This window comes from Grus americana, chromosome 7 (assembly GCF_028858705.1).
Source record: "Grus americana isolate bGruAme1 chromosome 7, bGruAme1.mat, whole genome shotgun sequence".
Lineage (NCBI taxonomy): Eukaryota > Metazoa > Chordata > Aves > Gruiformes > Gruidae > Grus > Grus americana.
In genome coordinates this window covers 6,979,503-6,991,906 of record NC_072858.1, presented here as the reverse complement: position 1 = coordinate 6,991,906, position 12,404 = coordinate 6,979,503, and the positions used below count along the sequence as shown (strand labels likewise).

The 12,404-nt window shown below is 40.6% G+C and overlaps 1 protein-coding gene across 3 annotated transcripts; it reads left to right on the top strand.

Moving 5' to 3' along the window:
• The first annotated feature begins 157 nt into the window (after window positions 1-157).
• Window positions 158-10,038, top strand: DENND10 (DENN domain containing 10). 3 transcript variants are annotated; one of them, XM_054831207.1, is made up of 9 exons: window positions 158-240; window positions 841-1,037; window positions 2,273-2,352; window positions 3,869-4,017; window positions 4,195-4,306; window positions 4,662-4,762; window positions 5,921-6,028; window positions 6,487-6,581; window positions 7,280-10,038. In XM_054831207.1, the coding sequence occupies exons 1-9, from the start codon at window positions 195-197 to the stop codon at window positions 7,454-7,456; spliced, it is 1,065 nt and encodes a 354-aa protein (XP_054687182.1). In that variant the 5' UTR covers window positions 158-194; the 3' UTR covers window positions 7,457-10,038. The 3 variants fall into 3 exon arrangements, with proteins under 3 accessions (XP_054687182.1, XP_054687183.1, XP_054687184.1); XM_054831208.1 differs by having other exon boundaries at window positions 821-1,037; XM_054831209.1 differs by lacking the exons at window positions 158-240; window positions 841-1,037 and having other exon boundaries at window positions 2,273-2,348.
• The last annotated feature ends 2,366 nt before the right edge of the window (window positions 10,039-12,404 follow it).

Below are 12,404 nucleotides of genomic sequence, written 5' to 3'. Positions count from 1 at the left end.
ATAAATTAAAAAAAACCCAAAACCCAAACAAACCAAAAAAAAACCCCCAAATTCCAAACCTATAGCCTTTCAAAAGAGGCAGCTGAAAAAGCGCCTACTAAATGGCTGCCAGCGGTGAGGACAGCTCTGGGGGCGGGGTTCCGGCGGGGGCGGGGCTTGCGGCGGGCGGAAGGCGGCGGGGCTGGGGTCGGAAGATGGCAGAGCCGGAGACGCAGCTGCTGCTGGCCGTGGGGCTGATCGGTGAGGGCCCTGCCGGCCCCGCCGAGGGGCTGGGCTGTGGGGTCTGCTGGGAGGGCCGGGCTGGCGGGGAGGGGGCCGGGTGGTAGTGCCCCGCCGAGCCGTGCCCTGTCGAGCCGCGGCCGCAGGGCCTGTCCCGGCCCAGCGCTTGCCAGCCTGGGGTTGTGCCGGGGTGCCCGCTCGCTGAGGGCCGAGGTCTCGGTCTGCCTGGTACAGAGCTAAGCGAGCGCTGCTCGGCCTACGTGTCTTAAATTCACGGCTTCTGAGGTTTTTGTTATGAAATCGGAAATAGGAGAAGCAGGGAAGATCATAAATAAGCTGGTCTGGGTGCTTGTTGGTTAATACCTTGCTCATATGAATGTGTCTTCAAACTCCTGGTGCTTTTTTTGACCTCGTGAAGCAGGTCAAAAGTGGATATTTATAAACATTTAAAAAATAAAGCCTGTAGCACAAGTGCTGTCCTACATAGTGGCAGAACTGGATGTCTAGGGTCAGGGTAAGGTGGAATTTTAATCTGATTCCAGGAAACAAACCTGATTAACCCATCGATTTACTTCCTTGCTGCTGTTTGGCATTCTCACAGTGAACATCTTTCCACCATAGAAAAAGACACCAACGGAGATGCTTTGTGGGTTTGGTGTTATCCGTCCATAACAGCTGAACTGAGGAGTCTGTTGCTGCGAAAGTGCTGCCTTACAGATGAAAATAAATTGCTTCATACATTTGTATTTGGCCAGTACAAAAGGTTGTGGTTCTACATCACAACTGTGGAAGTTCAAGATTCTCCAGCCTTGAAAAAGGTAGGACTTGTCCCATTGTTTTTTTGATAGGGTGCAGAGGAGACTTCTGCTGAGCTTCCTCTGGTAGTTTAAGCAGTGTTTTCCCATCGTGTGCTGTGAGAAAGGGAAGGGGTTCAAGGTTTTGTGTGCTCGCAAATGCAGCTCCTACCCTGCTGTCTTACCAGTCTGCATGCTAAAGTTTTCACTGAGATGTATATTGGATGGAGGTGCAGAGAGATTAAGGTGCTTGTTACCCAATTTAGATTGTGTATTAAAATGGAGATGCCATTTCATGCCATTATTTCTAGTTACTTTGCATTTCAAGTTCAGCAATTTTTTTTTCCTTTTTTTTTGGTCAGAAAAGCTCTATAAAAGGTCTTTCATGGTGTCTGAAATCCTGTTTGTATCGAACTTGATGCTTTTATTTTATCCAAAAGGTTGAGTTATATAGGTACTTTCTTTTCTGATTGATAACCAAAAGACTGCAAATATGTTTGTATCTTCTATACTTTCCCTGTTATGATGATCATTAAATTGTCTGTTTATTCAATTTTCATATTTCATGCTATATTGTTAAGTAGAAAGATAACATGGTAATTTTGCATGCCCACAGCAGAATGTTGCTTGCCTTTCCTCACCCCAGGCTCGCATCTCCTATGAACCTTAAAGGTGTAATAAAATAAAATAAAATAATGTGTCCCGGTGCTGTCTCTGACAGTGGCGGTAGCAGATGGTATTTAAGGAGGACACGTGAGCCTGGTCATTGCCTGCAGACTTCAGCCTCATACTGACCCACAGTCATTCAGTTAAGGAAGTTAAAGAGTATTTCTGGTTTTGTGCTTGCTATATGTGATTTTTTTTTCCAGTCTCTTTCTAAATATGTTGATGCTGTCTGCTTCCACAGCCTCCTTTGGCAACAAATTCTGGAAGTTTCCTACCTGCTGTGAGGAAGAAAAAATGCCTTTCTCTCTTTTAAAATAATTTCATGAGATTAAGGGAAAGCAACTCTTATGGAGTAGATTAAGCAAAAGATAGTCTGTACTAGATCTGATTCAATGGAAATGAGTCATATCAGAAATCTGTTAACCAGGCCTTTTCTGCAGCTAGTAACTTGGATCTGTTAGTTTTGTTTTGGTTTTTTTTCTAATTGAAACACCTTGTCAGAGTATTGCAATAAGTTTAATAATGTGAAAAAGACTGTTCATATGGGGTCATTAAATAAACTGTATATTTTTCTGTACATGTGTCTTGCCCAGGTGACCCACTTCTCCATTGTTCTGACGGCCAAAGACTTCAACCCAGAGAAATATGCAGCCTTCACTAGAATACTGTGTAGGTCTGTATAAAAACTGTTCAGAGCTACTGCTGTGGGCATGTTTTGATCTTGCCAAGGCAAAAGGTTAAATTTCATTGTTTTGTGTTTGCATTCGGTCTAACAATCTGCTGGAAACACAGTTCTACAAACTGAATCAGATTATATAAATCCTTGATTTGAGCTTCTTATCTTGAGTTTGTGCAGTAAGTGTTGGGTGAATGTCAGGTGCCCAGTAGGTTTTAATGTATCTTCTCCAGACACACCATCCCCTCCATACACATTTATTTTTTCTTTCATATTTTTAAAAAGTGTAAACATCTGCAAAGAGCTCAGTGCTCTGTAGTCAAAGGTCGTTATGTGCACGGTGGACAACTTGCATCCCTCCACACCATCTCCACTACAGATGCTTCCTGCAGCTCCTCTGAACTAGGCACAGCACCCAGGACCTTTTTTTGCTTTTCCTCTAGGAAAATGAAGGCCCTCTGTCTCTCCAGGTCTGTGTGTCTGTCTTCTCCCTTCTTCCAGCCAGACTGCCATCTTCTCCTTCCCTTGCCCTGTTCACTCGTTTTCCTCCGTGTTCCCATTCTCATGATCTCTCTCTGCATATTTCTTTGCTTTTCCTTCAGTTCCCAAGTCAGTTGGGTTCTGGTTCTTCATACCAAGAGGATTTCCTGAGATTTTGCAGCTAATTGGATGCAATTGTGAGGTTATTGTGTCACTGACTTGGGAATGCCATCAGGCGTACCAGTTTTGCAGGGTACTGAAAAACTGAAATTGTTCTTTTTCATGGATATGTGAAATATTTAGACTGGCTGTGGATCTCATTAATGCTGATTTATAAAGTAATACTTTTCAAATTCAGATGGATTCCTCCAAACATAATAAGTGAGTTTCAAATGTGACATAGCTTTTTACCATAGCTGATATGGAAAACAGGTAGTTGAGAGCTTCAGCACTATTCCTGAAGTACCTTAACCTGTAAAACAGGTTATGGTGTGTCTCTGCTGTCTGGAATACAGCTAAAAGTGCATGGGTTTTGTTGTTTGGTTGGTTGGTTGGTTTTTTAAATGAGTATGAAGGACACATGTTTATATTTTTCTTTCATCATTTAACAAAGAGTACAGAAGAATGCCTAATGATACTTGGATAATAAAAAAAAAAACAACCTAGTGATGTGGTCTGCATGTAATAGCAGGTGTTACAGTAGTAGTTACTTATAAAGCACGTACCTTCCAAGTCTGCAGAGAGTTCTTAGTCTGGACACCTGCTTACACCTTTGCGCTATGTTTCTATGTTGATAAATGTTGATCTTTTTCATAAAATAGGAAATTCAAATAAAAATACAAGGTAGCTTTTCATCCTAGAAGACAAACATTTTTGTGTGCATGTTGAAACACTTCCAGTTTAGTATTTAAAACGTCAACCAAGTGTTCAAAATAAAAATTTTTGCCAATAATATTGCTATTTGTGATACTGTGCTTCTTCGCATATCTGCTGGTACTGGTTTCAGTCAAAATACTAGACTCTTTTCCTGCAGAATCTACTTGAAGCATGGAAGTCCAGTTAAAATGATGGAGAGTTACATTGCAGTCCTTACGAAGGGGATCTGCCAAAGTGAAGAAAATGGGTCTTTCCTCAGCAAAGATTTTGATGCTCGGAAGGCTTATCTTGCTGGTTCCATCAAAGGTTAATACCAGAAGTCTCTGTTCTGATTTCTTTTGTACAATATAAAATGCAATCCAGTTTTCATGTGTACTTAAATAGTGTTAACAGTATTATCTGTGCTGTTATTATTAAGCTTCTTCAAAAAACAACTTATAATACCAGTATGTTCTATAAAATAATTTTCTCCCTCTTTTCTAGATATAGTATCTCAGTTTGGGATGGAAACAGTTATCCTATACACAGCACTGATGTTAAAGAAGAGAATTGTAGTGTACCATCCTAGAATAGAAGCTATCCAGGAGTTTACCAGGTGCTTTGTCAATCCCTACCTCCCCACCCACCCCCAAAAGTCCAACAAATCTTGACCCTTCATTGAGAGAAATGCTGATATTTTAGGGGGGAAAAAAAAAATCTTAAGTTTATTGAAATCCTGTTAAATCCCTCTTAAGACTTTAGCCATGTGTTACATCAACTCAGAAACTTAACTGTAGAATAGTGATAAATTCTGTTTGTACTTACAGCAGAAATCTCTGTAGTTCTTGTATATGCATGCCAAGTGAGACCTAGTCGTTACTAGTTCTTATGACATGCATTTCGTACTGTGAAACTTTAATTAGTATAGGTAAAAATCCACTGTGTGTCAAATGCCAATCTCATTTCCCTAGGACTTTGCCTGCCTTAGTGTGGCATCGACAAGACTGGTCAATTGTTCATTCATATGTACATCTAAATGAGGAGGAAGTGGAAGCCTTAAAAGCCTGCACAGGTAGTGATAATTTATTAATCAAAATTATAAAGAAAATTTAATTCTGTTTTCTATTGCTGCAAGGTCTTGCATCAGTGCTCTTTGGGAAAAAAAGTGGTTATTTTGCTATTAATGCTATTGTTCAAAGTTAAACCACATTATTTTCTTTAGAAGAGGCAAATCAACTAAACAAGTATTTTAGAAGATAACTAGTTAATCTGGTGTTTCTGGGTGGATCCACATCAGATGCAAAGCAGCTTTGAGACTTTTTTGATCAGAGGGATTGAAAGTCTTATTCTTGTACAGAAGCAGCTCACTTCAGCTACTAGTTTTCTAACTTCTACATGTAGCTAGTAACTTCACTTTTAGGATTTATTTATTTTTTAAGTTCCTAACTGATGTTCTAGATTTTTATTGTGACTGCTGCCAGTGAAGTCTCTGGCTCCTAATCACAGGTAGACTTTACCAGCCATGTAGGAGTTTGATCTGTGTGATGCATTGCTGTGTATGTGTAGTATTTAACGCATAATCCAGGAAGAGGCCCTTGGTTTATGCAAAGGTTAGCATGACAGATAATGTGGCAAGTCAGAGGCTTCTCTGTATGAAATAATGAGCAAGAACACTACTCAACTTCAGTATTTATGCTGTGTTATAAAGCACTGTGTATAACAGTGCTTCTTTCAGCTCACTAAACATCTTCCACAGAAAAAAGCTGCTTTAAATTTACTCACCTGGCAAGCTATAAATAAGGAAATCTGCTGGGTTTATTCCTCTGTTCCAATCTAATACTGCCTTAGACAGTGACAAGGGTCTCCTGAGTGGAGATTCTTTTGAAGTAGAAGTTCAGTAGATTCATTTGCAAATGAATAATTTTAGTAGCAAGGTAGGAAGAGAGTTTAAAATTTCAAATTTGAATAACCTTCCTATACTGCATGTAGTATTAGTGGTTCATCCATGTTGAAGGCAATTTTAGAAGTTGATTTTTAAGCTCCTCAGAAGTGGAGCATTCTGCTGGGCACACTCATTAAATGACTGATAATATCAAGCAGGCAACCTCTTGGATCCAATGAGTCAAATACTCTTAGAACAGACTTCAAGGTGCAATTTTTCACAGTATCTTGGTTTTGGTTTGGTTATCTTAATCTTGCCTGATACTCTTGCCAAAATTCTGCTCTCCAGGTTACATTGCTGGATTTATAGATTCTGAAGTGAACAGTAGACCAGACCTCTACGATGTGTATGTGAATTTGGCAGATAGTGAGATCACCATTTCTCCTGTAGTAAAAGGTTGGTTGCTGTTTATATTTTTGATTTAGGGGCTGTTTATTCCAGAGTTGATAGTAATTGCTGAACTTTACTGTAGGTCAAGCAATCTTGATCTTCTTCCATCCAGGTTCTGAAAAGCCAGCATGTAAGCTTCTGTCTTTCAGTTTTATTGAGACCCTGGAAAAAGTTGGAATTTGGAAAGACATGCTTCATCTTCCAACAAACGTACAATTGAGATTTCAAAACATCCATGTTAGACAATTACATGGAAGAGACATTCAGCTGTATGCAGAGATATCACATGAGTCTTTAGAAAAACATTGCACCAAATACGTGGAGATTGGGGGCTGTTTGAAAGGAGAGCTTGTATGTGCATGTCCTCTTGCTGTTCCTGTCATCTGCTTAGGGCTGCTTTGGAGGTGGACAGTATCACAGAAATGGTCATTTTACATGCTGCTTTTTTTTTTTTCCTTACTCAGAGGCAATGACAATGGGAAAACTTCATAAAGAAATTGGACAACTAATTGTTCAATCTGCAGAAGATCCAGATAAATCGGACAGCCAAGTCATTAAGGTTAATATTATTTTTTATTTTTTTTTATAAATCTGGTTAACTTCTGTTGCTAAATCTTACCGGAACAGGGAGTAGGAGGAAGATTTCCCCATGGGAATAAATTGATCTCTTGTACCTTCTGCCTTTTTACAAATGAGCATTTTTATGCTTGATACAGGTTTTTAAGGATGACGTACTTGGTTTATATTATCTCTTGGTTAACCACATTGCTGAAGAAACTTCAGAAATTGTATTGATTATAAGACTTCCACTAAAAGCAGTTCCTCTGTTTTATTCTACAAAGCATGTATTTTGCTCAATACCTTTTCTATAGTATTGTCAATACCTTTGGAAAAGTCCTACTGAGATACGGCTTCTCAACTATAAAGCCTGATGTTTATGACGATGCTTTTTCACTTCCTCCCCTATGTAATAGATTATTAGACATTTTGCAACTGAGCAACTTAGTCAAAAGAGCTGAGTTAGGTGAGCAAGGGGAGCCTGTGGGGTGGCTGCGCTCCCTTTATTCAGCATTGCACAGGAGCAGACTGAAGAGCCATTGCAAACTTGCCTTAAAATAAATGGGGTCTTTATTTAAAATGAATGATTTATTTATCATTATTTTCTTTTTGTTCTTTTTTTTTTTTAAGTAAGTGTATGGTAAAACATTGTAATAGCTAATACAGTATTCATGGTTGCTTGTTTTTCTGTTCTTCAAGGATATTTCTCTGAAGACAAAAGAAATCTTGGCTACTTTAGCCTCACTTACTGAAGCTTCTGATGGCCATGAAAAACGAACCCTTAACTCTGAGGCCCTGAAACAAAAGCGATTTCCACCAGCCACAGAAAACTTTCTTTTTCATTTAGCAGCTGCCGAACAAATGCTCAAAATCTGATTTTGATGCACTGCAGTGTTACGGACCAATTCAAAAATACTGTCTTTGCCATACAGATAGGTATACCTGATACTTTATATGGAAAAATTAAAGGTATAAGAGTGAATGTCATATTTACCGTGATGTAATGCAGAATATCGGAGCTTGACCAGCAACATATGGAGGCATATTTGGGAACATTCCTGGTGTCATTATCTTTCCCTAACTATAACTTTGTATATATGGCTCCTGTATTTCATATCACAACATAAGTGTATGTACAAGTAGCATGGGCCCATGTGTCCAGGCTGTGCCAGACACTATTACAGTGGCTGTTTGTCCTGCAGGTTCCAGATATCGGACAGCGCTGTTTTTGCTCTGACTTGTCTTCCTGGGGTCTGGAACACAGGCTGCAGCACGTGGGCTGTAAAACCAGCACAGTTTGGATGTACTAGTCTCTGCACAGGGATGCAGTGAACATGCAGTTGGTCTGAGTGCTCGTTCTGGGCTTCCAGGTGTGTCAGCCTGTCAGGTATTGCTCTTACTCTGGACTGCCTGATACCTGGAAATCCCAAATAAATGGACAAGTTCTCTTCTTTCTACTTGAAAGTGTCGAGGTGTAAAAAAGGATGTCTGGGAAATCTGATGTGGTAGCCTTACTATATAAAGGAAGAGGTATTTTAAAGCTCAAGTGGAATTTGAGCACCTCTCTTGGATTCTTGCCTTAGAGGTTTTCCCTCCCTTTCACTCTGTCCCATGCCTCTGATGGAGGAAAAAGAGGGCAGGATTAGTGTATTTAAAACGGGGCTTCCTGGGGGGGTCACAGACAAGTGCTGCTTTACAGCTGGAGTCATTTAAGATGTTGTTGGGGTTCTCTGCTGAGAAGATAACCTGGCTGTTCATTCCTGATCCATTTGACAGAAAGCCAGACGAGTTAAAGCCTAATGGACTAGAAATGTTCAAGTGGCCAGGTACCACAGGTAGAGCATCAACCTCTTAAACTGCCTGAGCTGGAACACGGGTACTATCTGATGGTGCTCTGTGTAGACTAAATGTAAATGGAAACTTTTGAAGTAATAGTGAAAACTGGGAAGTAGTTTAAAGAAAATTATGATTTGCCTACTTGTTTGGTTGCATCGCCATAACGCAAGAGATTTTTTTTTTTTTTCATTGAGCAGCCTGAAACTAACTGCTTTGTAATCTTCTGAGAAGAACTTAGATTCTTTGTAGGGAAATACTCTGAGCCAAATGATATGTATTTCTTCAGAAATGTCCATAACAAATCAGTCGATTCTGCAGTAGCACTTTGTTATAAGAAAAAAGTAATCTTTTTCCTAGCCTTTGTACAGATGGGCTGTAGCATGTGGTTTTACATAGAGATTTTATACTTATGATTAAAACTTCAGTATTCAATATTTATATTGTTAAATAATTGGATGTTTGCTATTCTAAATGGGTAGAGCTCATCAATAACTATGTGCAAGCAATATTGGTTTGAAAAAGGGTGTCCTTTTGCTGTGCATCATATGTTAGGGAAATCTGGTTTAGAATGCGGATGAGGAATGTGGCATCTATGTGTAAAATGCCTAGTTATTACAGTCAGTAAATGAAAATCCTTCAGAATGATCCCCTATTTTCAGGGGTGTAAAATGCTACTTTAAACACATACTCTGCAGTTTAAATTCTGAACACTGAAGAGTGTGCTTTTTTTTTTTTTAACTTCTGAGAAAAATACTGCAATTGCCTTTGTTTACCTGTAAGTGCTCTGCAGCTTTTGGGGTTTTTTTTCCCATGTGCCCATTAATGTTTTTTCTTAATGGTTCTTTAGTATTGCTGCTTCAGTTTTGGGACTTTTACAACAGTCAGAATAGCAGAACTTCAAAATTATGCTGAAAATTCCATTCAAGACCTACTTTAAAGTCCACTGAAATGGAAGTCTTTCACCAAGAAAAACCTGAACATGCTTTCAGTCAGCTGTCTTAACACCGTATTGTAACTGTGAAGAAATTCACATAGCTTCTAATTAACAAAAAGCCTTACAGTATGTCATTAAGGTAGTATGGGTGTTAGAGACAAGCACAAAAAAGCAGAGAAGCTCAGTTAAAAAACATTGAATATTGAATGCTTACTTTGCTTTCTGTTTTGGAAATGTTTAAGTTGAAAATCCTGGTGTTGTGTTAGATCTTGTATTCTGATGTTGTGTGAAACAAATGAAATACAATTTTGCACTTAAGGAACTGGACTCATAGGATGCTTATGTCTATTAAAAAAAATAATCCTGAACAGCCTACCATTTAACCTATGTAAATGTTTTCTTGAATAGTTGTGGCCACTGAGTCACAGGCCTTGGCTTTTAGTTTCACAATACTGGGATTAAGTTACAGCCTGATGTTTAGGTCAGAAATGTACTACTGCACGTTCAAACAGTTTTGTCATCTGTGCTGATCTTTTTTGTCAGTGCTGAGAAAGATGTATAAGCTTCCCTCAGCTTCAGAACTGTCAAAGGATTGTCCTAATGTTTTTGCATTTTCTTAATAACTTTTGACACTGCTTCCTCTCAAAAAGGTTCAGAATAAAATGGAAAAATCTGGAAGGTCAGGACAGGGAACGATTTCTGCTTATTTCTCACTTCCCTTTCCCCAGGATCCGTACAAGCAGACTGTGCAGCTGCTGGTTTTGCAAAGTCAGATGATATCCTTTCTTCTTCCTCCTAGAAGCAAAGACTGTAAAATGAAATTTTCATTCATACCTTCTCATCTTACTGCCTTTCTGTTCTTGGATAAATATGAAATGGTGAATGATGGTACCCGTCGACCTGCTAAGAGACATCCCTCCAAAAGGTGTGCTGCACATAGAATAATTGAAAGCCTTGAATTCAAATGAAAATTGTAGCACTGCGCCTTCCTCAGTTGAGGCAGAAGGTGCTCCCAGAGCACTCCTAGCTCATTGCCCACATGAACCAGTTCGTGTGATGGCTGTACCAGAACATCTCCGCTACGTTTGCAGATAGTGGAAGGTAGATGGTGAACAGAGCAAAGGGGAGCAAGGTAAACAGTCGGTCCCTTCAGTTGTAATTTTGCTGAGTAAATTGGGCTAGTCCCTCAAGGCTAATTCTGTGTTGTTTCCCCCACGGGCAAGTGTGGGGGGAAATGTTCTGACTGAGAGTAATACAATGCTGCATAACCTGGAAAAAAATGACACAGGACAGCTGACAGTATCCATCTTAAAACTACAGCCGACTTCTGATTTCAACCTCAGCTTCAGTTCCCCAGCTACCAAAAGGGCTGGTGATAATATGTGAATGGGGTGTTGTGAGGGGTCATCTGAAGCAGCTACATTTCTGGATAAAAAACAAGCTGTAAAGCTCAGCATAGGAAGTTCACAGCTGCCTTGTACTGCCTTACACCCTTCCATGGGCAGCTGTGGGGCTGGGGTCTGACTCAGAGCGATCCTTGGTCGGGTGAGGTCATTCCTTGTGGCTGCCGAATGATGCAAGATGCAGAAGACGACTCCACAGACTGGGCAACAGCTCCTTCCGGAGCAGCACTGCAGCTGTGGCACAACATGGCATGGTGTCCGCTGTCTGAGAGGGAAGGCGCCGCGGTGCTGGCTCCTCTTCCTCCACCCCTATGGCCTGCCAGCAGAAATAGCATGGCTGTAGTACAGGCTTGGGGGTAACACGGGCACAAGCTCCAGCTGGGAAAATGCTTTGATCTCAGTATTTCCCAGCATGGGAGTGACTGATTTTATTTTTGTTTTTTTAAAGTTACATTAAAGGGATGTGGAAAGCTCATTGTATATTCCTAAATTTCAAGATGACAAGCTGGGTGGGTGGGGAGCTGCTGCTGTATTGCGCTGTACTAAGACTTATGCTTTCCTTGAAGCCAAAAGCTTCCATCCACTTCCATACCACACCTTAAACTGGTTCCACCACTAATGTGCCGACACTCAACACACCAGCCGGCGCTGAAGGCAGGAGACAGCCCTGCGTTGGGCTGGTATGTTGTTAATCTATTCCAGGTTACAAAGGGGAAGGTTTTCCTGTAGGTGCTGACTCTGCTCCTAAGTTCTGTTTGTCCCAGTCCTGTTCCCCTCACTTATCTCATCCGTCTGGACAACCAGGTGTCTGGTCCTGGCAGTTCTAGTCTCATAACAGCTTTATTTCAAGACCAATGGTGCCAGGGCCTTTTTAGCAATGTGTTTTCCCTGCCCTGATGTAGGAAGCAGCTGAATCACCCAGGCTGACAATTGATATGGCAGGTATCTGCCCTTCTCGTCTGCGAAATTCTGGCTGGGGTGATAGAAACATTTCTGAGAATGAGGGAAAGGAAAGAGGTATTTAATAACCCGGAGGGGGCTGTGTTTAATATGGCAAATTTCAACTCAAGTAATAAGCTGGTAGAGTTTGATAATGGGCAGCTGTAATAACAGACACTATTACCAGACCTATTCCATAAGGCTTACTCACAGAGTTGTAATGACATCAATTTGCTTAAAACATCCAAGTGTGGTGCCAGAGAATTTATAGCTTGTCTAGTTACCATGACAATTCAAAGTTCACAAACGTGTTATCTTCAATTTGTTGGCTTTGCTCTACTGCTGGGTGGGGGGTTTTGTGCCTTGTTTCCACTGTGGTTCACATAACTAGTATTTACTTTAGCCATTCTTAAATTAGAAAAAGGAGCGGGGGATGTGGTGGTTCTCTGTTGTGGTGCCAATTAATGTCTACTGAAAGTGGAATTAGACCCCATCTGAGTTTGCCTTGGGTATGTTACTGAAATAGGATTACTAGAGAAACAGGGGGTTAGAGAATTTAACTGTAGGATGTTAGCTGTGCCATCATTGCTGAAGATTCAGAAGGAGATAAAGATTTCATTGAGAGAGGCAGGCTGAGGCTGTAAGCCCCTTCCACCCACCCCTGCGGTAGCTAAGGAAAAAGAGCAGGGCAAGCCTCCTTCTCCCTAGTGTC

Coding starts and splice junctions, on each gene's coding strand:
- DENND10 (XM_054831207.1), top strand. CDS start 195: ATGGCAGAGCCGGAGACGCAGCTGCTGCTGGCCGTGGGGCTGATCG. Junction 4,018..4,194: donor TCTTGCTGGTTCCATCAAAG/GTTAATACCAGA, acceptor CCTCTTTTCTAG/ATATAGTATCTCAGTTTGGG. Junction 4,763..5,920: donor AGCCTTAAAAGCCTGCACAG/GTAGTGATAATT, acceptor TCTGCTCTCCAG/GTTACATTGCTGGATTTATA.